Source organism: Vigna umbellata, chromosome 1 (genome assembly GCF_029865625.1).
Source record: "Vigna umbellata cultivar VRB3 chromosome 1, Vumbellata_1.0, whole genome shotgun sequence".
Taxonomy (NCBI): Eukaryota; Viridiplantae; Streptophyta; class Magnoliopsida; order Fabales; family Fabaceae; genus Vigna; species Vigna umbellata.
Genome location: NC_142165.1, coordinates 44,811,463 through 44,835,208, shown reverse-complemented (window position 1 = coordinate 44,835,208; position 23,746 = coordinate 44,811,463). Strand labels below are relative to the sequence as shown.

Genomic DNA, 23,746 nt, shown 5'->3' with positions numbered 1-23,746 from the left:
TGTGATATTCCTATTGTTTACGTAGATTTGTATTACAAGGTTGTAGTACGAATCTGTAGTCCATAATGAGTCTTTAGTGTAGGATGAGACTTCATCAACCTTCCTTAGATTAAAATGTCTTCAACCTCTTCCAATGTCTCAACTCAATCTTGTATGTTCACATTATATATTCAAGCTAATGTGTTCTAAACTTGAACTTGCTTCTCGTTCAATTAATTATAAACATTTTACAGTTGTTTATAAAAAAAGTTTATTCAATCATATCTAAAATATTCACATCTTACCTGCATCTAAACATTTTATTCATAAATAATAATTACTTTTAAATTTATTGTATTACTTTAAATTTAATAAGGTTTTAATGTTTAATTAGTATTTTAGTCTTTATTTTGAAGAGAATCATCTACAACAAAGAAGATGAAAGGGTGTGAGAGAGAAAGAAAGAAATGAATGAATGAAAAAAGCACACATAAATAAGAAAATAAAACAAAAAAATATAGAAAATTTTGGAAAAAAAAGAAAGAAAAAGTTCAATATACTAACGTGTAACATTCACAAAACGGTGTTAACTCCAATTTAGCAAAAATATCAATACTGTGTGATTTTAAACAAAACTGAGATTCAAGTAAATAAAAAATATATTAAAAATCAATTAAATATTTGTCTTTCATACATAAATTAAAGTACTAATTAAACCTTATGAAATTGATATTATTAACTCGTGTGTTTACTTTTATATTTGTATTTGAATGTTTGTAAACTAAAACTCGATTCATGTTAAAAAATTTACATTGACTGGAAAAAAAAATAGTTTATAGTGAAGGTAAATTTCACTTTACTAAAGTATTAAATTAGATATAAAGTTTACTTTCTAAAATGATATTAAATAATCCAAAATTTATTTTAGTGATATTTTTTGTTTTTTAAGTCTATCATACTATTATCAAACCATTTTTAATATTTAATTTCATACCTAATTAATATATATATATATATATATATATATATATATATAATAAGATCAATGATTGATTCAAGACCATGTAAAAAATGATTGGAGACTCTTCTTTATTAAAAAAATACGAGTTTATTAATGTCAAACTGATTCATTCTTTCAAGGGCATAACGCTCAAACAAAGCATTAAATATATTTTATATTTCTAAAATATTAAATATACTTACTTCTTATTTAATATATTTTTATTAAATAATGTAAATACTTGTAGAAAATTATAGCATTAGTGTCTATAATTCATATCACAAAGCAAATATTTTTTATGCGTAAAACCAAATAGGTTCTTAATTTTCAACAGGGTAATGAAATTTCATTAATCATGTACAGAGAAGAATTTAAGCGTTAACCGAAAATACCTTCACACTACAAACCGAAAACTAGTTAATGTGAGACGGTATGAGAATTTGAAACTTAAAAATGAAGGAAGGGAATTTGAAGAATTAATGTTACTTAACAATAAAAGTATCATGGGTTGAATGTAAATGTTTATTATGGCAGCTAAGCAAATTTAGGTTGTTTTCTTAAAAAAAAAATGTGGAAGCGACAAGGTTGAACAAGACCAGTTCCCATGTTGGCAGTCCAAGTCGAAGGCCGTAATCTAACACACGGCGTCGTGTTCACTCCGTAACCTACTAGAAGCGCCGCCTCATTCATGTCTCTTTGATTAACTTAACATACCACACAGCAATTCTTCTTTTCTCATCAAAATTACTACTTTATTATGCTTTTTCCTCTTCTCTATTCTATCACTAATCTTATTTTTATAATAGTAAAAATTATTATCAATTACTACTATTGTTATGTATTATTGTTCTTGGCCACCAAAGAGATGTTGAGGGTGGACTTTTTCTTCCAAAATTTTCAATCTTCTTTTCAGTCCCATTCACCACCCATCCCTCTTCTCCCTCTCTTCTCTGTTTAAAACTCTTGTAATTTCTTTCTCAACTTGCATGCTCTTCCCTGACTCAAAAAACCACCAATTCTTTCACTTCTTACAATTATTATTATTTTTATTATTTTTTAAGGACTACAAGCATAAGGGTGGGTTATTATATCAGTTTCTGATTTAGATGAGCTGAGCTGCAAAAAAAGTTTCTTCTGTTATTCTTTCTGTACAAAAAGTTTGGAATTTTGATATGGGGGGGCTTTGTTCAAAGTCTGCCAAAGGTGACAAGGTGTTTGCTAAAGCGGATGCACATTCTGATAACCATAAATCTGATGGCAAGAACCACAAGTCCAACATCATGGTGCCCGGTGATTTGACAAGTGCAGGGGATCATGGAGTGAACAAGAAAAAGCAAGAAGGTGCAGCTGCTGCACCTGCAGGGACCGGTTCTGAAGATTTCTATGATGGAATCCCACGGTATACTGATTCATTTCCCCATAAGTCTAGGTCAGTAAGATCAAGGCAAGCTGTGGCAAAGGTTGGTTATTTTTTGTTTCTCTTCCTCTTTCTTCCGCTTCACCAATATCTTTTTTGTTATGCAACATTCTGTTTCTTGCTCGACCTGTTAGCTGATCAATCAGTAATCTGAGTCTACCGAAACCTGGTATACTTGTGAACCATGTTGTAATCGGTAATGGATTGGGTTAGATAGATCCAGAGTGAAAGTAGAGTTGTCCTCAAGCTACTGCTTTAGATTTTATTTTTGTTTGTTTATTTTGTTCTCAGGTGTAGTGATTGACAAAGATGGTGTTATTGGCAATGCAAATTTTGTTAGTTTATGTTACACGTTTGATTTGGATTGAAGGGATAGCTTTTAGGGGATGAGATTTATGCAAGGATTGGTTGGACGTTGTGGATGGGAGACGCTATGTTGCTGTGTGATGAAGAATTTTAAATATCATAGTTTATGTATACTTCTGCCTTGAGGTTAGGTTAGGTTGCTTGTCCTTGTCAGTATCGGGGTTGGTTGAGCTTTGGGCTTTGGGATTTCACCCTTGTTGAGTATGGATATTAAGTATTTGACTTTCTTTGGAGAATTTTCCTCGTTTGACTATTCTTGCTGTTTTCAGTTTAGCATTAGCGCCAAACTTCTTTCAAATTGCACAGTCACTGACTTCACAAAAGCACGTCGGAAAGTAGTATATCAAGCTTAGAAACACACTACCTAGGTTGGTCTAGGCAGTGTTGTTTCAGTTTAAGATAATGCCATTGGAAAGTCATTGTTGGAAGTGTTATTGCTGTTTAAGAGATAATGTTAGCAGAAACCACAACTTCCCAATTTCATTGTTGGTTTTTTCACTACCCGTATTGCATCTCAAGTCAAGAATGAGTTTTCTACAACATGAGGGGATAAATGTAGTATTATGAACTATCGTTTAAGACCACGGATATGAGCTTTACACCAAGCACAAGAAACCTCGCCGATATAAACTCTATACTATATTAGAAAGTGAATTTATATCAAACTCAATCCTACAAAAGCATGTTGAGGATTGTACCTACTTGTATAGTTTATTTTAGTTATATCTCTAGACATTGTGGAATTTGTAATATATGTCTTTATCAACTTGGAATTTCTGAACTCAATTGTTTGGGATATATAGTTTTTGGACAGGTTAATCTACCTGGTTTACCTTTACCTGAGTCTTAGGTTAGGTTTTCTAGTCTAGCATTAGTACAATTTTTTTCTTTTACCTTAGGGTTTTATCTTTCTTGTTGAATTTCAAATATTAGGAAATTGACAATTTTTTATCTTTTGAGATGCTTTATACATTTTTGTTTTTTATTTTCGTGGGGGAAGGCGAGGGTTGTTTTTTAAAATTTTGGAGTAAGGAATAATTAAAGACTATGAAATACAAAACTTTATACAGAAGTTTCAAGGAGATAATAAGAGAACTAAAAATTTGAGTGACCAATGTCCTAAATTTAATGAATCGTGGACTAGTAGTCTGTTATTGGTTGAAATTGAAGTACTTCCTTCTATTGTCACATAACATTCTTCATCTTTTTTCCCTTATTTTTTAATTTAACCCTGCCAAACATTCTTAATCTTAGGTATAGTGTTCCTATACTTTCAGTAGACTAAACATGAGGCTAAAATTGAAGCTATGTACTGAGATATTTGTATTTCAGGTCTCAGAGGTGAGTTTACGCCTGGGCAGAGCTGGTATTGATGTTTTGGACACTCTTGGGAGCAGCATGACAAATTTAAGTGGTGGAGGGTTTGTATCTGGTGCTGTGATGAAGGGGAATGAAATTGGTATTTTAGCATTTGAAGTTGCAAACACGATTGTCAAGGGTTTTAGTCTTATGGAATCTCTTTCAGCAAAAAGTATTAAGCACTTAAAAGAAGAGGTTCTTCCGTTAGGGGGTGTGCAAGATTTAGTGTCAAAGGATACGGATGAACTTCTCAGGATTGTTGCTGCAGATAAGAGGTAACTATTGAATTTGGTCAAATTCCTAACAAGGGGCCTTCCTGACCAGGCCAACTTCCAACTGTTAGTTTACCACAACTTTATACATCCCAAACTGTAAGTGATTTTTATTTATGTTTTCAGGGATGAGTTGAAAATATTTTCTGATGAGGTAATTCGATTTGGAAATCGTTCAAAGGATCCTCAGTGGCACAACTTGGACCGATACTTTGAGAAGTAATATAAATTGTATTCACTCAATTCATCTACATATTTAGTCTTTCAGGATAACAAATTTTAGCCTTTCGAATTTTCATTCTGACCCATCTTTTGGCAAATTTTAGAATTAGCAAAGAACATAATTCTCCAAGACAATCAAAGGACGAGGCTGAATTACTAATGAAACAGTTGATGACTTTGGTTCAGTTTACAGCTGTGAGTTTATTCCTTTACTGAAGAAATATGTACTGTTACTTCTGGTAGTTGCTTTTAAAGCTGAAGAAGAGAATGTTTATTTTTTTTTTGTAAAAGTAAATCACTCAGGTGGTTAGTTCAATCACTTAAATGGTTACATTTTAACCACTCTTTGAATATTTTAAATACTTGAGTAATTAATTGTTCCTTAATTGGACTTTTTTAGCAAAGTTTAATTTTTTCTATTCAAGGATGTCTTATTGAGGAAATTGAATTGAAGATGTTTCACTACTTTTCTTATACGTGTGTAGCATATCAATTGCATTTGGTTTTTTGCTTTCTATCCCTCGCTTTCTTATTCCTCCTTTGTGACTCTTATCTGAATCAAGATTTATGCTCGTAGTTAATTTGAATTACTGTATTAGTTCAACTTGTAATCCTTGAGTGTTAAACGGTTATAATTTCTATCACCTATCACCACCCTGTTGTAAATCTTGTAATCTATTAATTAGACAGTTTAATATATAGAAGTAAGAGTAGTTGAATACTACTTCATAATAATACAATGATTTGGAATGAAACAAGTGTGATGCTTGGATATACTTTCTTTCTACAACGATTGAATATGTATAAATTGATTCTTGTTGAAGGAATATGACCTCATAAATAATTGCGAAATCATTATATTTTCTTATTTATAAATAGTTGGCTTGATTAAATAATCTGAGGTGGAATAGCTGTATTTATTGCTCATTGTTTGGTATCTTCTCATATTTACTTGCTCATATTCATGAAAAAAAGGAAACGTGACTCAATTTGAATCTGTGTTTTTGAAAAATTATCTCCAATGTTTTCATGGGTACAACCAATGGCTCTATAATATATCTACACGGCGTGAACTTGTTGACCTGCATTTTTTTAGTTCATTCAACTTTGTCTTTGTTTCTTTGTGTTTATGTGTGATTTAAATCTGAAAGAAATGGGCAAATAAATTTTTATGTCCTCAGGAATTATACCATGAGCTACATGCTTTGGATAGATTTGCACAAGATTATCAGCATAAACGTGAAGAAGACGATAATTTTGGTGCAGCTCAAAATGGTAATTGAAGAGTATTATTTATGACATAATCTGCAGTTTTTTTTTTTTTTTGACAGAGTGATTATAAATATTGTATTTTGGCACACACTATTTCAAGTTAACATGGGACTATTTTTTTCCATTACACATCCAAAATTCTATTAAGGGTTATAATTTGGAAGAGAAGAGTAAATTTGGTATTCTAAAATAAACATTTAGGGGTTGGAGTGTGTGAAACTTAGACAAGACTCACTGAGCATAACTGATTCTGACCTGGTGGTGAAAGATAACACACACACATTAGTGCTTGTATTGAAAATGATCCCCAAATGTTTGCGCAGTTCAATTCATGGTTTAAGATTCCCATAAATTATAGTGAAATTATCCTTTACTTTTACGTACGGCCACACAATACACCCAGGACTTTTATTAGTCCTATGTTTACTACTGTGGTTATTATCAAACTAAACAAATAGAGAGTAGAATTATTTTTCGCTGGATTCTGAAATGAACATAAAAACTAGGTTGGATTTGTTTAGACTGTTTTAATTTGGTTTTTCTGTTCTGAATGCCTTCATTTGCATTGGGTAAGTAATCCCATGGCAACTCACCCTTATTAAAAAATAATAGTGTATGTCTGCTCATTCAGGTGATTGTTCCAAAGCACATCTTTTCATTTTCATTTGATTTTTTTTGGTGCCTGAGCTGTGATTCTTGTTGAGCATGTGCATGGAAGCACAATGCATCGGTTATTATATGTTTCACTTTTAAAGGAAAAGTCACTCTAAGCTAGAAGTTTGACTGTGCTATCTTGAGCAATATTTCTATAGGCAATTTCTTGTGTATAAAATGTTCACTATCTCATCATCATGTAGGTGGTGGCCTTTCAATCTTGAGGGCAGAACTTAGAAATCAAAAGAAGCAAGTTAAACATTTGAAAAAAAAGTCACTCTGGTCCAGAAGTTTGGAGGAGGTAACTTCAGATTACTACTGCACATGAATGATTATCATCTCTTATTCTCCTCCAATCAACATGTATTATCATTTCATTGCATTTGATCAATGTATAATACAATAACTAGCAAAGATACTCTAATATGTTTATTGATAGAGGTGGGTTCATTTTGAGCATAACATGAAGGTGAAGTTGAGAAAAGTGGAGTGTAATTTATAATCTGATGGATTACAGGTTATGGAGAAGCTAGTAGAGATGGTTCATTTTTTGCATTTGGAGATAAACAGTGTCTTTGGCACTGCAGGTATGTACCCACTAAAGGCATCAGGATTTTACTTGCTATGTTATCTGCTTCTAATCTCACCTCCTTTAATCATTATTCATCGATCCAACAGTTTATTTGATATCATTGATAAATTTCAGCCTTTTTTCTCTTATTTCTTAGTTTTGAGAAATTTGTAGAATTTCAATGGGAGATGGGAGGGAAAGAGGGGTGGGTGGGGGGATGCAGGGAAGGAAAGTAATTTGGATTCATTCTCATCAAATTACTCTTCAGATCAAGTTGTAATGAAAGCTGTGTTTTTGTTCGTGATTGTAATGGTATTTATCCATGGTTACCTGCAGATGACCACAAACCATTAATTCAAACCATCAGCAATCGCCAAAGACTGGGTCCTGCAGGCCTTGCTTTGCATTATGCTAATATAGTGCTCCAAATTGATACTCTTGTAAGTTTTTCTTCTTTATTGTATTCATTTCATAGCTTGGTCTAGGTCAGTCTGTATGCTTGATCTTTTGGTTAAAAGTTCGACTAAAGTAATGTGTAACTTGGCTACTCGCCCGTGATTTTTGATTCAAGACTCTTAAGAATTTATCAGGCCGTACACTTATTTTTTACCTTTTGCTAATTGGTATATTAATTTTTTGTGGCGGAATCAGTTTCCTGGTCTGTATCATGTGTAATCATTCTAGTTCATAGTTGTTTAAATAATTGTCTGTTTACTGCCATGTGTGTGATTAAGCTTATGTACTATAGAACCTTCCTCTTAGCCCTTGTTGATGCTGTCAGGTTGCCAGATCCAGTTCTATGCCTGCAAATACAAGGGACGCATTGTATCAGAGCTTGCCTCCTAATATAAAATTATCTTTTCGTTCCAAATTGCCAAGCTTTCATGTTTTAACAGAGGTACAATCTTACTGCTGGTACTTTCTCCTATTATCACTGTTCAAAATTTAAGAGACAGCACAATGCTCTGAAATGTTAAGAGATAAAAACAATATCAAAAGCCTTCAGAGGGTAAAGTGCACAATTGTACGCGTGACATTGTTGATTTATAACCCTTCAATCAGCATTCAACACACTCAATCTCTCATGATCAATCCTCAGCTATACCTTGAATTAACATTCGATACTTAATCCATTGGACATCCCTTATGGCCTTCCTAGATATTTAACAACACATTGCAACTTCATTTTTTATTTGAGCGGCAAGGAAAATGATCAAACAACAAATTAGTATTTCTCTTCTGCTTTCAGCCTTGTACTTTCAACCTATGTACAAAATTTCCTATATTGATTTAGTAATTCTATAGTGTATTTGCCATGTCCCTGTGGTGCTGTTTCCTGCAGCTCACCATATCAGATATTAAACAAGAGATGGAGAAAACATTGCATTGGCTGGTTCCAATTGCTACAAACACAGCCAAGTAAGCAAAATAAGAAATTTTCTTTTAGTACCAATTCATCTGTTTCTAAACGAACTAACTGTTTTTCTTATGGTTGGTTACTCTAAAATTGACTCAGAGCACATCATGGTTTTGGTTGGGTGGGGGAGTGGGCAAGCACTGGGTAAGCAACCTTCTGTTTCTATTTTGAAATTGAAAGTCAGATGTTTTACGGTGTACACTTGTTTCTTCTCTATTGTTATGCTCCTTTTTGTGTTCAAATTTTTGCAGCTCTGAGCTGAATAAGAAGACGATGAAGGCTGATGTGATGAGGATTGAAACGCTTCACCATGCTGATAAAGACAAAGTAGAAAATTATATTCTTGAACTTCTCCTATGGCTTCATCGCTTGGCCGTAAAAAGTAAATCCGGCATTGATATAGGAGAAACCACGTCTACCATAAAGTCCCATGTCGGCTCTACCCTGCAAACAACAAATCAGCAATCTCCAAAAGCCATTCCACCATTGTTAACAAGTGACGAGCAGAAAATGCTGCAAGATGTTAGTAATAAAATTCGTAAAAGAGGGATGAGTAAAAGCTTGGACTTTGACAGTTTGAAGATTGGATTGTCAGATAATGAAAGACTTACCAAGAGCAGCAGTTATTCATCAACAAGTAGAAGCAAGGAATTTTCTTTTAACAGAATTGTGTCTAAGCTTCCTGTTATTGATTTTGTTATTGACAAAAAGAGAGCATTGGATGTGATTGACAGATTAGATGTGGACAGATAAAATGCAACTATTGTTGAGTGCCTTTGAAAGGAAAGGGTAATAGCAAGACACGGACACAAGAAGGACTTGTTTGTGTAGCTATACAACACTACTCACGGCTCAACCTCAAGTGTGGAATGTCAAATTTGGCTACATTTTTGGCACCATGGACTCCTTTGCTTGATTATAGTAGGGTGCTTTGTTTTGGTGAAGTGCTGCTCCACATGATGATGTAGATATGGAATAAAGGAAATTGGTGGGTTGAGATGATAATCATTGTTGTTTGTAGCAGTGTGATTGAAATGGCCACTCGCTATTGGAGCAGGGTGGATTCTGTGTTTTTTGTTCTTGAGAGTGTATAGACAGTGAGGATATGATACTTGTGATTGGTTTTTATTACATGTATAATTGTTGGTTTGGTTACCTTGCATTGACAACAACAAAAAGATACTAGAACAAGAATAAAGTATATTATAACAGAAGATTCTATTTACAGATTAAGTATACAATGCAATGTATACATAAATATTATTATAACAAAATCATCATCTTATTCATGCTGGAAGGTTCGTCCTCTCTTCATGTAATAGAATAGACAATTGCTCTAGTGTCTTCAAATTCTTTATTATTTCTAATGGCACAAATTGGTATCTATTAATTAAAGTTCTTATCAATTCTTTATTTGCAGTTCAAAAGTCTCACCAAATTAATCTAAATATAAATAACTAATGCAAATGTTATGAGACTTAAACTCTTGACACCCATAACCTGCGTTTGATGCTAGCCGCGTGTTCCACCTCAAGTGCAACCATCGGTGGGTGAGATATGGCTTCCGGATTGAGATTTCAAAATCTCAAAATTATTTTTTGTTTTTGAATTGTATAATATGAAAATTAATTTAAGTTTTCGGATTATATATTCTGAAATGTTTCCAAATATACAGAATATTGATAATTAGACTTTTGATTAAATCATGACTCAAGACACCAATATCCCCTTTTAGTTAACCTTTTGAACAAGACCATGGTGTTATAGAGATGCTTCTCAATCAATGGATATCATGGGCGTTGCCATGCAGATATAAATAATAGGGGGGAAAATATTGGTATGCATTTAATATTTTTATGGTATTAATAAAAATGCACTGAATAGTAAAGATAGAATAAATCAGGATAAAGAAAGTCTCCATTTTTAATTTAGTTTTTTTAGTTTAAGGTAGAGCGATAATTATACTTTGAGTCCCATGTTTACTGATTGAATGAAAATGTCAGTTGTTAATGTCATTTTTAATCTTTTAAAAGTATAAATGAGTTAAAAAGTCCAAAATAAAAAAGTTGAATGATATACAATTAATATTAATTTTTAAATTTTGTTAAATATGGTGTTAGATTTTTTATATGATCAAGTCGAAATAAATGTCATGAATTTTATTAATCTAAAATTTCAAATCCAATTAAACTTATTCAACACAATGTGTATCTTCACACATGGTGAGTGACATGATATTTATGCATCATTGTATAATTGGTTAGTTTCACTTTTTGTGAGGACATTTCCAATATAGATAGGTGTCATATTCAAGATCTTAGACATGATCTATCTTCAAACATCTTTTATACCAGTAAGTGAATAAAATGCTTGGATCAAGGTGTGCTAAGCTTATACTTGCTAATGTATTGCACATGTTCCATACTATCAATTTTTTTATATTTTTTTGCAATAATCTCTTTTCGTTTTAGAATGGATATTTCAATTTGGAATTTTCACAATCACTTGATTTTGCATTCCGAATGACACATTTGTGAAACACTTCATTTCATGTCACTAGTTTTCTTTTAGGAGTATACTGTTTTCATTTCTTCTGGGAAAGCATTGCCATGAATAAAGGATAGTTACAAGTATAATGCTTTTATTTTGCATGCGACTTGTGTATTCCTCACATTTGTATTATACTAAAAGTTCATCTGGAACAACGTATTCACGTACTGCTGAAATCTGTCTTGTGACGACATAGGATTTCTTTTTGAAAGAGCTTATGATAATGGTTTATTGTGTCTTCAAATTACTTTTATAAGTTCTCCAACTAACCAGTGAAAGTAACTTGCAAGCTATATAAAAAATCTCATTCTCTCTTCGATTACTCAGATAAATTTTACGTAAGCATTTGTATGATAAATACTTCAGAACTAAGTTGTTTATCCAAACACAGTATGAAATGAATGTCCCCTCATTGTCTTGAGAGTAAAGTTGAAGTGGAACTACTGCATACAAGTCACTGACAGGAATAGATTCAAACAGTCAGGCAGAAAAAATGCAACGGGCATGACTACACAAGCCTTTCCCAAAACTACAACAAGGAATTCCCCAAAGGTATCTGCAGTGCAGGTATACACAAATAATGACAAATGTACACAGGAAAAGAATCAGTTACTATTATATACACACGTCCATTTCATTGAATTTTACCTGAGGAGACCATCTTCTACAATCCCTCATTTGATAATTTCAAAAATTTCCCACCTCTTCATCAGGTATCACGGTTAAAAGAGAGTATTTTACTTTAAGTGATATCTTTCCCTTCTCCACGAAAAGCCTTGCACCAGAAACAACCCAGTAGCCAGGAAAGTCTTGTGGCCCTCTTGTCATTTCAGTTGTGTCAACAAACCTTAGAAGTTTGGGTGACTGAGTAGGCACAGGAGGCCCCCCAGGATATAAAGCTGAGTTGATGTTCACATCAGATGGCCGGGGTGGCTGTGGCTTTTGTGGACCTGAGAAGTGAGTGCTGATCAATGTTGAGATTATTCCAGACTTCTGGGTCAAGCCAGGAGAACCATCCCACTGAGGTTCTTTGACCCTGGTTGCATGGACAACTTTAGAGAAATGAAGTCTTAGAAATAGAACTTTCTTAAGACCAGTATCTCCAACTTCGAAGTGAGCACCAGTCACAACAGCATGTTCATCATCTGATTGAACAGGAGCTGTGCAAACATGAGAGAAACTCTTCCACTGAACTTTCTCATAGTACTTACGTTCTGAAGAGTCATTGGATGCATTCCCATTAGGCTCATCCTGGAGTTGGAAGGTTTTGGGCAGAGAGGAGAGGTGCTGTAAATGGATTGCCAAGCAGTTACTTCTCTTTCCTTCCAAATACAATCGAAGGCCTGTCACAGGCTTATTTCCCACATCAACCTGTATGTAAGTGGATCAAATTTGTAACAATTATGTACAATACATCTAAATAATGAATGCATTAGCAAACTACTTTTGATGACTAAACAAAGAAACAGAAGGCTCTTTATCAGTACAAATGTGACCAGTAAAATTTGATGTCATTAATGGGTTACTACTTTCTGCAAAAACAATTTAGAAAATATCGGGTACAAAAGTAAACGAGACAAGAGTGACATGCAGCCCCTATAAACATAAAATCTAGTCATTAAATTTTTTAAATGAAATATGAAGTTTGTTCATCTATTCACACATTGATGTGGAAATATACACTAGTTAAGGAGATCATAACAGGAAAAAGGAAAAACCAAATCGTGCTAGTAATGTTTCTAATTTTCACTTTTGGCTAAATTATCCAATTACATAAATGAGATGGTGATTTTAACTCGATAATAAATGTCATCATCCCTGCCCCCAACACACACACACACACAAAAGCAAAGGTACACACATCAAAGGATATATTGTACTCCTCGTCTTTTGAGAACAACTGGACAAATTTAACTAAAAAAATCAGCAAAGTATCCAAAGATAAGCACAAATGGCATAATACAAAGCAGACTATAACCCCTAACTTTAAGGTTGTATTGCTTCTTGTAAAAGAAGGCTATATTTCTTTAGTTTCAAATATCTCTATTGGTGGATTAGCAAAAATGAAAAAGCGGGAAAAATATATATTTTATCACTATAGTTCTGCAAAATTGCAATGTCTTGATGATACAAAAACACAGACAAAATGCTCATATTTATACTGACACTCTACGTCCAGTACAAGAGCAACTAGTACAAACCTAGAACGGCAGCACTTCTAAAACAACAAGAATCCTAATATCCTCATTCTCTCAATTTTAAAATTAAAGAAAACAGAAATAGACCGCATTTTCCTTGTTATGTTTATATAAATGAGGAGGGGGAGGGACATGTATTAAAATCTCCGTTCACATTTATTGAAGATAAGTTGTAGAAATCATAGAGCCAAAGATAACAACAAACCAACTAGATACAAAAAGTTCAACATAAATCTGGTAGCATTACCGGTGTTGTATTTACATAGAGCTTAGGACCCAGGAAACTGAACTGTAAAGATGCAGTATTTTGAGGCTTCCTTTCAGGACCAAGGGCAAGCTCACCAAATACAGGGGCCCATTGCCTTGGAAGCTGGAACTCCAAAAATTGATGCAGTTCATCAATTGGTGGTTTATCTGCAGTCAAATTACATAGGATGATGATTGCATTTTATTAAAAAGACATGTTTTTTAACCTCCAATGCAAGGATTACATTTGTGGCATATATTTAGATCATCTCCAATAGCATACAAAACTATAATAACAATCAGCAATTTGCTGATAATCATTCCCGATGAATTCAGACAAAAAAATGACAAAATGTATAAGATCTTCACAAAGAATCTGAATTTAGTCTATACTCCTATGCAGCATAATAGGACAAAATATATTGAAAATGGTAGACTCTTCGACAACAGAAAAGTTGGAGGGAGATATGGTGTGCATGTCCTATGTTTCATTAAAGCACCAATAGGTTGATGTTCTCACAAAGGGGCTAAACAGCTTGGGTTTCAAGATCTTATAGCCTAACTAGGAATAGAAGACATCTATTTAACACTTGTTTGACAAAGTAAAACTAATTGACATTAAGCAAAGTTGTCTGATAGATATAGAACTTGCAATCTAAGAAATGAGACAAGCAATGTGGGACTTCCCAATACTGCCCTCCACAAATGTATGCCAAACCAAAATATACAATTACGAAGATGAGTTACAGGTTCTGGTACCATGTCAAATTTCATCCTAACAAATTGCGACTATATGAAATTGTCTAACATATATATAAGTCGTATCCCAAGAATTGAGACAGACAATGTGGTACTTCCTAAAACACCCCCCTCCACGGATGTCAGCCAAATCATGTGAACCTACCGTGATAGACAATTACCAATTAGCATTAAGTGAAGTTACCAAACCCACACCCCAAAAGTTAAGGCATGTGGAATTTCCAACACTCCCCTCCCACAAGAATTAAGACTGGCAATACAGAACTTCTGAACACAGCCCTTCCACATATGTATGCCAAATCATGCTAGCCTACCAAAATAGTCCATTACCAATTGGCATTAGGCAACTCACCAAACATGTATACAAGCCACATCCCAACAATCGAGACCCACCCCCCAAAGAATCAAAATAGGCAATTACTAAGTTGAACTCTAGGCTCTCATAACATGTCATATTTCAACTTAAAACCAAAGAACATTAATGAAATTGTCTAAGCGATATACAAGTCACCCCAAGAATTAAGGGGGGTGATGTGAGACTTTCCAACATCCCCTCCCACCCCAAGATGTAGGTGTGTAAACATTAGTATAATTATTAGGAAAATAAACTAAAAATCCTTTAAATTTGGGGATTCATATAGAAAACTAATTTGATGGCTTTTTATTCCTTTCACTAGGACTGATTATGTTCCTTCTCTGCACTGAGTATCATGCTATCTATTTTTTGATGTATCATCTTATTGAATCAAGAAGATTTTGTTCTCCCATTGAGGCATTACAATGGTGTAAGATGGGAGCGAGTTTGATTATCTTATCCTTATCTCTGAAGTAAAAATTCATTCTCATCCTTATAGTCAATAGGTATAAGTTTTTTGTTTCATCCTCATTTGCATCCCCATCGACTATCAGATATACTTATATCAACCTCCTTACTATTTCAAATATTAATTAAAACAACTCTTTTTTTACGAAAAGATAAAAACCATAGCAAATGAAGCATGATATTATACAAAAATCAATGTCAAAAGAGTACACAATCTAAAGGTTTATGCAATTAAACACTTAAAATTAAGAGTTAAATATTCTAATATGAAAAAAGAAACAAAAAAATATTAAAAATAAGTAGAAATAAAATGTGTGCCCTAAAATCAATTTGATTTAATGAAATTGAAGTTTGTGTTTCGTGAAATGTAAAACATCATTTGAACGAAACCGCATGAATGAAAAAATGTGTAATAAAGGTTGTGATATAAAAGATGTATCCTAAGGATCAAAATAAACTTTGTGAATATTGAATAAGATGAACAATAATTGAGAATGAATGAAAAATTGTGTAGCAAAAGAAAGAAAGAAGGGTTTTCCGAATGTTACGAAACTAAGGACAAGAGAAACTAAGGTCAATAGAAAAAGTAAAGATAAGTTTTTTAGGTTACCTAAAACTATAAGTGTTTTAGTAATTTAAAACGAGGATGAGTATAAAATATACCGAAATGAGATAGATATATTCATACTCATCCCCATATTCAATTTCAAAAGTCAGATATTACTCATATCCATAATCGGTCAATGTGGGCATTGTCCATCAAAATTAGGATCGTTTCAAATAATATTCAGAGGGACAAGTTTATTTGTCATCCCTACTTCCATTGTAGTTTTTTCTTCACAGTAACTAATGTTCACCACCTGGACCCCATTTTAACTAAAGTTGCTTGATTATCTGTATAACATGTATTGCATTACTGAATAGCATAATTATATATCAATATTGGTCAGCAATGCATAGCAACTAATCCCAAAAGCTCTAGATATATGGAGATGACTGATTCTGACTTTTTACATATGATTAAATAACTTATACCATGTGCATATAAATGCTAAAAAATTTAAAGTTACACAAGATTCATGATATATTCATAATAAACAATAAAAGGTCATAAGTTTAAGAAAAACATACAAGTAAATAAGATAGGTCAAGGAAACAAACAAAATCTAAATGCATATCTATATTTCAAATTTCAAATACAAGACATATTAAACATTCATAAGAAGTGAGAGTGGGTGTTGCACATAAAAAAGAACATAGATGGTTGGGGATTCAGAACTCACAATTAAAATGACTCAGAGTTCAAAATAGAGAAAAGAAGAGAAGGTGAGTGACCCAAGATATATTGCTGGAAATAGGTGGGTGTTAGTCAAACAGTGTGGGTGTCTCGTAGTAAAAGCATGGGAAACTGCATCCATTAGTGATTTTTTAAAATTTTAAAGAGGAAGGCAATCTCAACTTTGCCCTGAAAATTCCCAAAACGCTGCTATTTTGGGGGCCAGAATGGGTTGCTAAAAATGCCACACTCTACAGCTTCTATTTTAACTGCCATTGCAAAACTCACTGCAGTTCAAAACAGTGGTGGCACATGACATCACCACAAGGCTATGGCGCACCACTGATAACTATGCTAAAGAGAAATTACGAGTTTTTCTAACAAATCAAAACAGATCACATCTAACTAAAATTTAAAGCTAAATCTAAAAATGGCTAAAGGAGTCACACTTAGCTGCTTACATCGTAAATAGAGGTTCATCGCATGAGTTAAATATCCACTTCCATTTATTCCACCAAGTAGAGATGTAATTGGTACAAATGACATTGATATCACATCAGGTTGAGACAAAACAGTTTGACACCACTCACTATGGGACAAAGATTTTTTCCCATTTCCACCTTTCCTCTTGCACAAGAACTTGATATCCTGCACCTATATTGTTTAATGAAAAGAGAAAAGAAATAAGAATAATTATTGTGTGATCTTTGTATTATTTATTTTATTTTTACCAGTGGACCAAGAGGACATTGATACTGAAAAGGGCATCAATTTGATGACTACCTTGGCTGGAACCATTAAATCAACTATGCATCGAGGCAAAAACAACCAAATTCAGATGCTAAAATGCTGGTAGTATTCAACATGAAAATACTGGGTTGAACATACAATTTCAAAGATTAAATATCTAGAACAAAATGACACAAATAATTATGGATTAATAAAATTCTAAAACAAAAACAGATAGAACAAGAAAAGTATCTTTAGTAACAATATTAAAATTTGCATCAGAAAACACATGAAATTTTAAAAAATAAAGTTGAACAAACAAGTTGATCGGCTATATGTTACACACCAATTTAAATTTCAAAAAATTAGTAAAGGAATCTGGTAGTAAGCCCAAACCAATACGAGAAACCTGAAGGATCCCAAACCTAGCATAAATTCAATTTTTAAAATAAAATGTATTTACCTCTGATTCATAGTAGGAACCAGCTTGAATATCCATAAAACCTAGAGCATTGTCCTGCATAGGTCAATGTAATATTTTCGTCAGAAAAAAGAATAAATGTTAATAAATGGACTGACTTTACCTCAAATAAATGGTATCTAACCCTATATCCCACAGGATGGTCCTTAGAATTTCTTTATTTTCATTTGATCTGTTTTTCTTATTTTAGTGATTCTTCAGTCTTAATAGCAAATATATTATACTTTCATTGTTGCTCCTGATTTAAAAAAATTCATCGGAGGACACAAAATGAAACATTTTAAGTTTCTTTCTAAACTACCACTTACAATGTAAAGCGTTTCAATACACGATTCCTTTAACTTATGAGTTAGGACATAATACAGGATGTCCAAAGTGACTTATCACCAAAATATTCTAGTCTTTTACTGGAAATATATATTTACATTAGTAAAGGACTTGAATATCCTTTTTATTAAAGACCAGGATAATCATGTTATCTAACATTAGACATATCCTACAATCTAAAGATCAATATCACCTGAATATAAGCTTTATAATTTTAAAATTTTTGAAAGCTTCTACACACTCAATGAAACTGGCCAATATTTACAAAATCACAACAATTTTTTTCCTAGTAAGTGGAGTCTTAGTTTTAGTTGCATGAATCCTCTTAGAAAGTGGACTTTAAGTCCATCTCCAACAAATCCAACATTGCTATTGTATTCTAAGACTGAGTCTTTGGAAAGCCCACATGAGCACAAGGGTTTTTTATGGTTTCTCGTAAGACTTATTCTCATCTTCCATTGTCACTATTTATTCGGCCATGCTCCATGTGATCAATTCTTCTTACAGGACCTTCTATAGTTCTTCATCTCACATGACCAAACTGTCTTTGGAGAAATCATATAATGTTTCCTCAACTGGTGTTTTTCTCTCAAGATACACATTTCTAATTATATCTTTTGTTGTATGTTTGATACGAATGAAGGAGAAGGAGTGCAAGGGCAGAGTAGGAAAATCCACCAGGTTTATGAGAGGAAAAAGTGGAAACCCGTCACTTGGGGGCCCACATGCACACATCCTTGGTTCTGAAATAACAGAATGGCTGATGTGGCAGGTTTGAAATCATGGGGGTATCTTTTCGTTAGAGGAGAGAGGGAATAAAGAGAGTGAGGGGAGAATTACGTGGGGAGGAAAAAAAAGAGGAGGACCTGGGAACTTTCAGAGGGCAGAGAGAATTACATTCTCTCTAATTTTGGTTCTTTATTCTGAATAGTACGAACTCAGAATTACTGAATATAGAAAACGGTATTTTTTCCCTTGTTTCTTGTGTTTCTATATGAGGATCCTTAACAATGTTACTCATCCACTACAACATTATCAACTTTGCGACACATAGCTTATGTTCTTGCTTGCATTTTAGCACCCAAAACTAATGGAATGCATTCTTTTTCCAACTGACTGCTTGAACACAATGAATAAAAATCAGTGAGTTACATTATGACATACAAATTTAGTACCATAACTCCTAAAGCATTTTGTATTCATGGGTAGTTTTGATGTCTAGGGAGTTGCATTAGCCTAGGAAATATTCCTCAATAAGTCTATCAAGAGCTACATATGTATAACATGCAGAACATATATACTAAATTTTGTTGAATAAAATAAAGAATTCACATTAGATTTATCAGTGGCAGGCAACAGAATATGTTGGAAGGCCAAAACTCCACCAATATAAGCATGGCAGTGTGGTGGCCTATGGGCCCAGTATCCGCCACACTGGGCCTCCCTTCACAAATTGCCTATGGTGCTCACCCAAACAACCTGTCACACCATTCCATCACAGCAGCCATGGCGCCACTATTTAACAACATTGAATCTTATTCCCTATATTCTCTCTAAAATATGCTAGCTTCCTTTTTATCTCCCTCTCTAAATTCAACATGGTAAGAAAGTGTTACCGTCCACCATTGAACTAGAGATATGATAAATGTAATCCTTATTTGGGTATGCTCACCTTACAAATTAAATTTGCAAGATTAAGTTAGACTCAGCCCAAATTCTTATCATTGGGTCACCCGTATTTCCCGTGCACTAGATATTTATTTCCATGCTGGAGGGGATATTGCTATTAGGTTATCTACATTTGTCCACCCTCCAAATGTCTAATACTGAGCATTGAGGGGGGGAGGGGGGGTGAAGGGGATATTGATATCTCACATTCTCTAGAAATGTGGCCAATGTAGTATTTATAAACCTTGGACAGTTCAGATCTCACCTTAAGACCCTTCAAATTTGGACTCCCAAAACTTTCATGTATTTATTGTTTCCTCAGCCTGTATTCCAGCATCCTGAAACACAAATTCCACTTTGTATCCAATTGTTTTATATGTCAGTGCTTTTTATTTTGTCTCCTCTGTTCTGATACCGCTGATTTCCGCTCTCCACCATTGTGTTATCTCATTTGACACATTCAGTCACTGTTCTGGTCACTGATGCTGTAGTCCACCATACCAGAAAAAAATAATTTCTAGCACACTATTATTGCCAGTGACATTTTCAACAACTAGCCACTTTTACGTTCTCTATTGAGTCACAGCAGAAGCTACAAGCCTCTACATTCACTATCCATATTGACGTGATTTTGTTATCAAGAGCATGTAAGATGTCGATTAAAAATGTTGTCAAACCATTGGATATGATTGAGTACGAACCTACCTTCCAAGCCAATCTTGTGAAACTGACTTAGACTTAAAATTTACTTTTTAGGATGGTATGAAGGCTATCCTATCAAAGTTTGTCGAATCTATCATGTCATCCGCTATCGAGTTTTATTAGACCACCATCCACAAATGAGGTATGTTGGAAATCCCACACTAACTAAATATATGGTCAAACTCAAATCTCCACCTCTAAATTCCACATCCACGAAATACAAATCTTACAATCTCCATCCAAATCTTGCTGGATAAGTCCTTCTTACTTCCACTTGATAAAAAAGAAATTGATTCAAAAGTTTGCCTTCACAACTGTAGTATAGCACTGATTCCATCTTTCAACTTCCTCATCAGGTATCATACAAAAAAGAGCATACCCTAATTGTAAAATGGTGTAACCTTATAGAATTTACAAAAGTTGATGAGAATAAAAATAAAATTGAACTAGAAAAACTTCAAACCTTTGCCTTTTCATTAACCCTCCCACCAACGAAGAATTCATCTGCCATGTCCTTCAACTTTTTCTGTACAACAGCAGGTTGGACAGTAGATGAGTACTGCTGCTTTGCATAGATTATATCAGTTCCTCCTATTTTCACCCCAACTATAACATGAGTTCCATACTTCTCGATGAATCTGAAATGACCAGATCAAATATGAGTGGATTTGTTAATTGAAATGAATGGAAAAGGAGGCATGTATGTATTGGCATACACTTATGAACAAGGTTATCAAACTCCCCAGTTTATTCTTAAACTCTTACAAATTTACGTCCTAGATAGAGAAAATAAGTTAACTTGCTATCGAACTCTTTCTTGATTAAACTCTATAAAGTCATGATGAATTAGCATAAAATCTCAAGTCAAGAACCAAATAAAAAAGTTTGAAATCAAAAGCAATTTTTTCCCACCTTTTTTACCCAAGAACGACAGTATTTTATTTACTCATAAAATTTGAAGAAATTTTCTTCTTTTTGAAATGTTTTCACGTTAAGAACTTGATTTTATGAATTTATATATGATTTAGTCACAGATGTAGTTTAATCTTATTTACCTCTAATGTATTATCACACTTTATTATCATGAGTTGCTACTTTTTTTTATTATGATAAGGAAATATTGAATTATTGTTGTATCAAGAGTATTATGTTATGTATCTGATCATTAATAGATTTGTTAATGTTTTATATCAAGAAAACTCTCGCGAATTTCCCAATTGAATCTACAAGTTGAGTTTATCAAAGCTCCATGAGTTCATGAAAAGTCTGGAGTCTGACAACCTACGAGACTGTGTGCTAGCTATAGTAAGCTTTTTCTGGACAACTATTGAACACATCAACTATGCATAATTCTATATTTTGCTGAATCAAGGAAGTACCTTGTCAAGGCAGCCGGATCCCAGGATGAAGGAACAGCTTGTTTGACATGATCTTGAAGAACTAGCTGCGCTCTCTCAAATGCAATGTTGTAGAGTGTGATGGATACACCATCAAAAGCAAGAGTCTTGGTATCGGCAGCATCCTTTTGCCAAACTGATGTAAACCCAAATGCAACGTTGAAATGGCCCGTTGGAATCTTACCAGACAGAGACAACTCCTGGTTGAACTGCTCTGACATCTAAAACGAAGTACAACATAGTATTAAAGAAATCCTCCACTTGTCAACAACAACATAGTATCCATCAACCTCTAAAACAAACATGATATCATCACACATTAAATTTCTCTTCCATATCATATCTAACTACTTTTCTTCTTATCTATCTAGTCATTTTTCATCACATAACTTGTCACATCCACCACTTTCTCTTTTATTTTCTTTTTCTTTTTATCTCTCGTTTCCTCCCATCCATATACCCCAGAAAAATGGGGCGTGCATTCACCATAAAAACAGAGAAAATCGTTTTTTGATAAAAAAGAAAAGCATTCCAACACGGACAAAAACAACTTGTGCCATTTGGCAATATTCACAAACAGCTCCCCAGCTATAAGACATGGCATGATGTCAAATCTGTGATTGAAGTTAATTTGAAGACACATCGTTCCATTATTTCCAATTAATTTTAAAATAAACAAATCCTTCTTCTCCACCCGCATTAATAAACTTCAAACTTGGTTACCAAAATGAAACCTTGGACTCAAACCAAAACAATCATTTCTGTACACAACCAAATTCAAGCTTGGTTAGCAGAATAAAACCTTTCGCTTAAAACCCGTTCTAAAAGTCAAAAAGAACTTTTCTTTCCCGAAAGAATATTTATTTATATATATAAAAACTCAATATTTACTATTTTGAAGTAACTTAAAACTAGTTACGAATGTTTTCAAGCTTGTGGGGTTGAGAAAATAGTTATTGTACCTGCTGAAAAGAGAGAACATCGGAGCACAGTCTCATGCGGTCGCCTTTATCACACTTGATGGATTTGGGGACATTAGGGATAGAAATCCGAGGAGGGAGTTCCACAGTTCGGAGGTTGTCATCGTCCATAGCGATGAGTCTGGAATCATTCTTGCAGAATTTGAGCCTGAGATCGTTGGTGAGATCGTATCCCAACCCAATGACCCTTATGGCGTCTTCCGCCGCCACCCCCTTCTTTCTCCCGGGCAGCATCTCTTCAAGCGCTCATCACCCAAAACGAAGTGAATGAAATTGAAAGGCTGAGGTTTTGGTCCTCTTTGTGGGAATGGAATTTGTGCAGAAGAGAGAAAGGGAAAAGCAATGGATGGAGTTCACGAGAATTGGAATTGCGAATAGTGAGAGAGATTTTAAGGTGGCTGTTTGATAATGTCTATAGTCAAAGGAGACGTAGTATTATTATACTTCCCTTGCCTTCTATTTGTGTTGTAATGTTATGTCTTTTCCTCAATATCTTTATGCTACAAGACTGGTCAAACTAGTCACCCTTTTCTAACTTTCTTAACCCCTTTTCCATTTCTGTACTTCTTTCCATTTTATCTCATTCCAACACTATGCATTTCATCATTCAATTATCAATTACTTTGTATAGCAAATATAATCAATAAATTTTTTACCTTGATACTTTATTCATTCAAACAACAACTTGCAAAATATACTTGAAAGTTTCCATTTTTCTCAAACCTTACACACAGTCATCATTGACGTGAATTTTGAACTTTAACCAAAGCTATAAGTAAACTGATTTTTATACCTGGTCATGGCTTAAGTCGCATTGCAGGAGTTTAGAAAAGAAGGTGAACAATAAAGTCAAAGAAAGAAAATAAATTGCTTGCAAACAAATAATTTATGGCATGCTCTAATTTTGTAACAACTTGTTTAGAACAAAAGCATTGTACATACACATATGCGTGTGTAGGAATATTTTTATTTTCCTGCACGTAGTTTCGGTGCAAAAGAAATCCAATTTGGAATTATAAAACTAAAAGTAGAAGCATATAATTTTCTTTGATAATACTATTAAACCCCTTGGAGTTTAATG

At 33.7% G+C, this 23,746-nt stretch overlaps 2 protein-coding genes across 2 annotated transcripts; one reads left to right on the top strand and one right to left on the bottom strand.

Annotated features, from left to right (window-relative positions):
* Positions 1–1,550: 1,550 nt before the first annotated feature.
* Positions 1,551–9,818, top strand: LOC124829764 (protein PSK SIMULATOR 1-like). Its single transcript, XM_047303330.2, has 12 exons — positions 1,551–2,439; positions 4,095–4,396; positions 4,520–4,612; positions 4,720–4,810; positions 5,797–5,890; positions 6,745–6,842; positions 7,059–7,128; positions 7,449–7,552; positions 7,894–8,010; positions 8,455–8,531; positions 8,629–8,673; positions 8,781–9,818. Exons 1-12 carry the CDS (start codon positions 2,152–2,154, stop codon positions 9,280–9,282), a joined length of 1,881 nt encoding a protein of 626 aa, XP_047159286.1. The 5' UTR covers positions 1,551–2,151; the 3' UTR covers positions 9,283–9,818.
* A 1,654-nt stretch (positions 9,819–11,472) lies between these two features.
* LOC124829754 (MACPF domain-containing protein At4g24290-like) lies at positions 11,473–23,111 on the bottom strand. The gene is made up of 7 exons (XM_047303319.2): positions 22,648–23,111; positions 21,668–21,906; positions 20,752–20,926; positions 17,574–17,627; positions 16,843–17,035; positions 13,525–13,691; positions 11,473–12,450 (listed from the first exon to the last, which is right to left on the bottom strand). Exons 1-7 carry the CDS (start codon positions 22,897–22,899, stop codon positions 11,767–11,769), a joined length of 1,764 nt encoding a protein of 587 aa, XP_047159275.1. The 5' UTR covers positions 22,900–23,111; the 3' UTR covers positions 11,473–11,766.
* Between the last annotated feature and the right edge of the window lie 635 nt (positions 23,112–23,746).

What these genes read in the sequence shown, in the direction of transcription:
- LOC124829754 (XM_047303319.2), bottom strand. Translation starts at nt 22,899, where the DNA reads ATGCTGCCCGGGAGAAAGAAGGGGGTGGCGGCGGAAGACGCCATAAGG. An exon ending in ATGTTCTCTCTTTTCAGCAG is followed by an intron (nt 21,907 to 22,647) that starts GTACAATAACTA and finishes ACTTCGTTTTAG; the next exon opens with ATGTCAGAGCAGTTCAACCA. An exon ending in TCTATGTAAATACAACACCG is followed by an intron (nt 12,451 to 13,524) that starts GTAATGCTACCA and finishes ACTTACATACAG; the next exon opens with GTTGATGTGGGAAATAAGCC.
- LOC124829764 (XM_047303330.2), top strand. Translation starts at nt 2,152, where the DNA reads ATGGGGGGGCTTTGTTCAAAGTCTGCCAAAGGTGACAAGGTGTTTGCT. An exon ending in CTTTGGTTCAGTTTACAGCT is followed by an intron (nt 4,811 to 5,796) that starts GTGAGTTTATTC and finishes TTATGTCCTCAG; the next exon opens with GAATTATACCATGAGCTACA. An exon ending in TTTTGGTGCAGCTCAAAATG is followed by an intron (nt 5,891 to 6,744) that starts GTAATTGAAGAG and finishes ATCATCATGTAG; the next exon opens with GTGGTGGCCTTTCAATCTTG.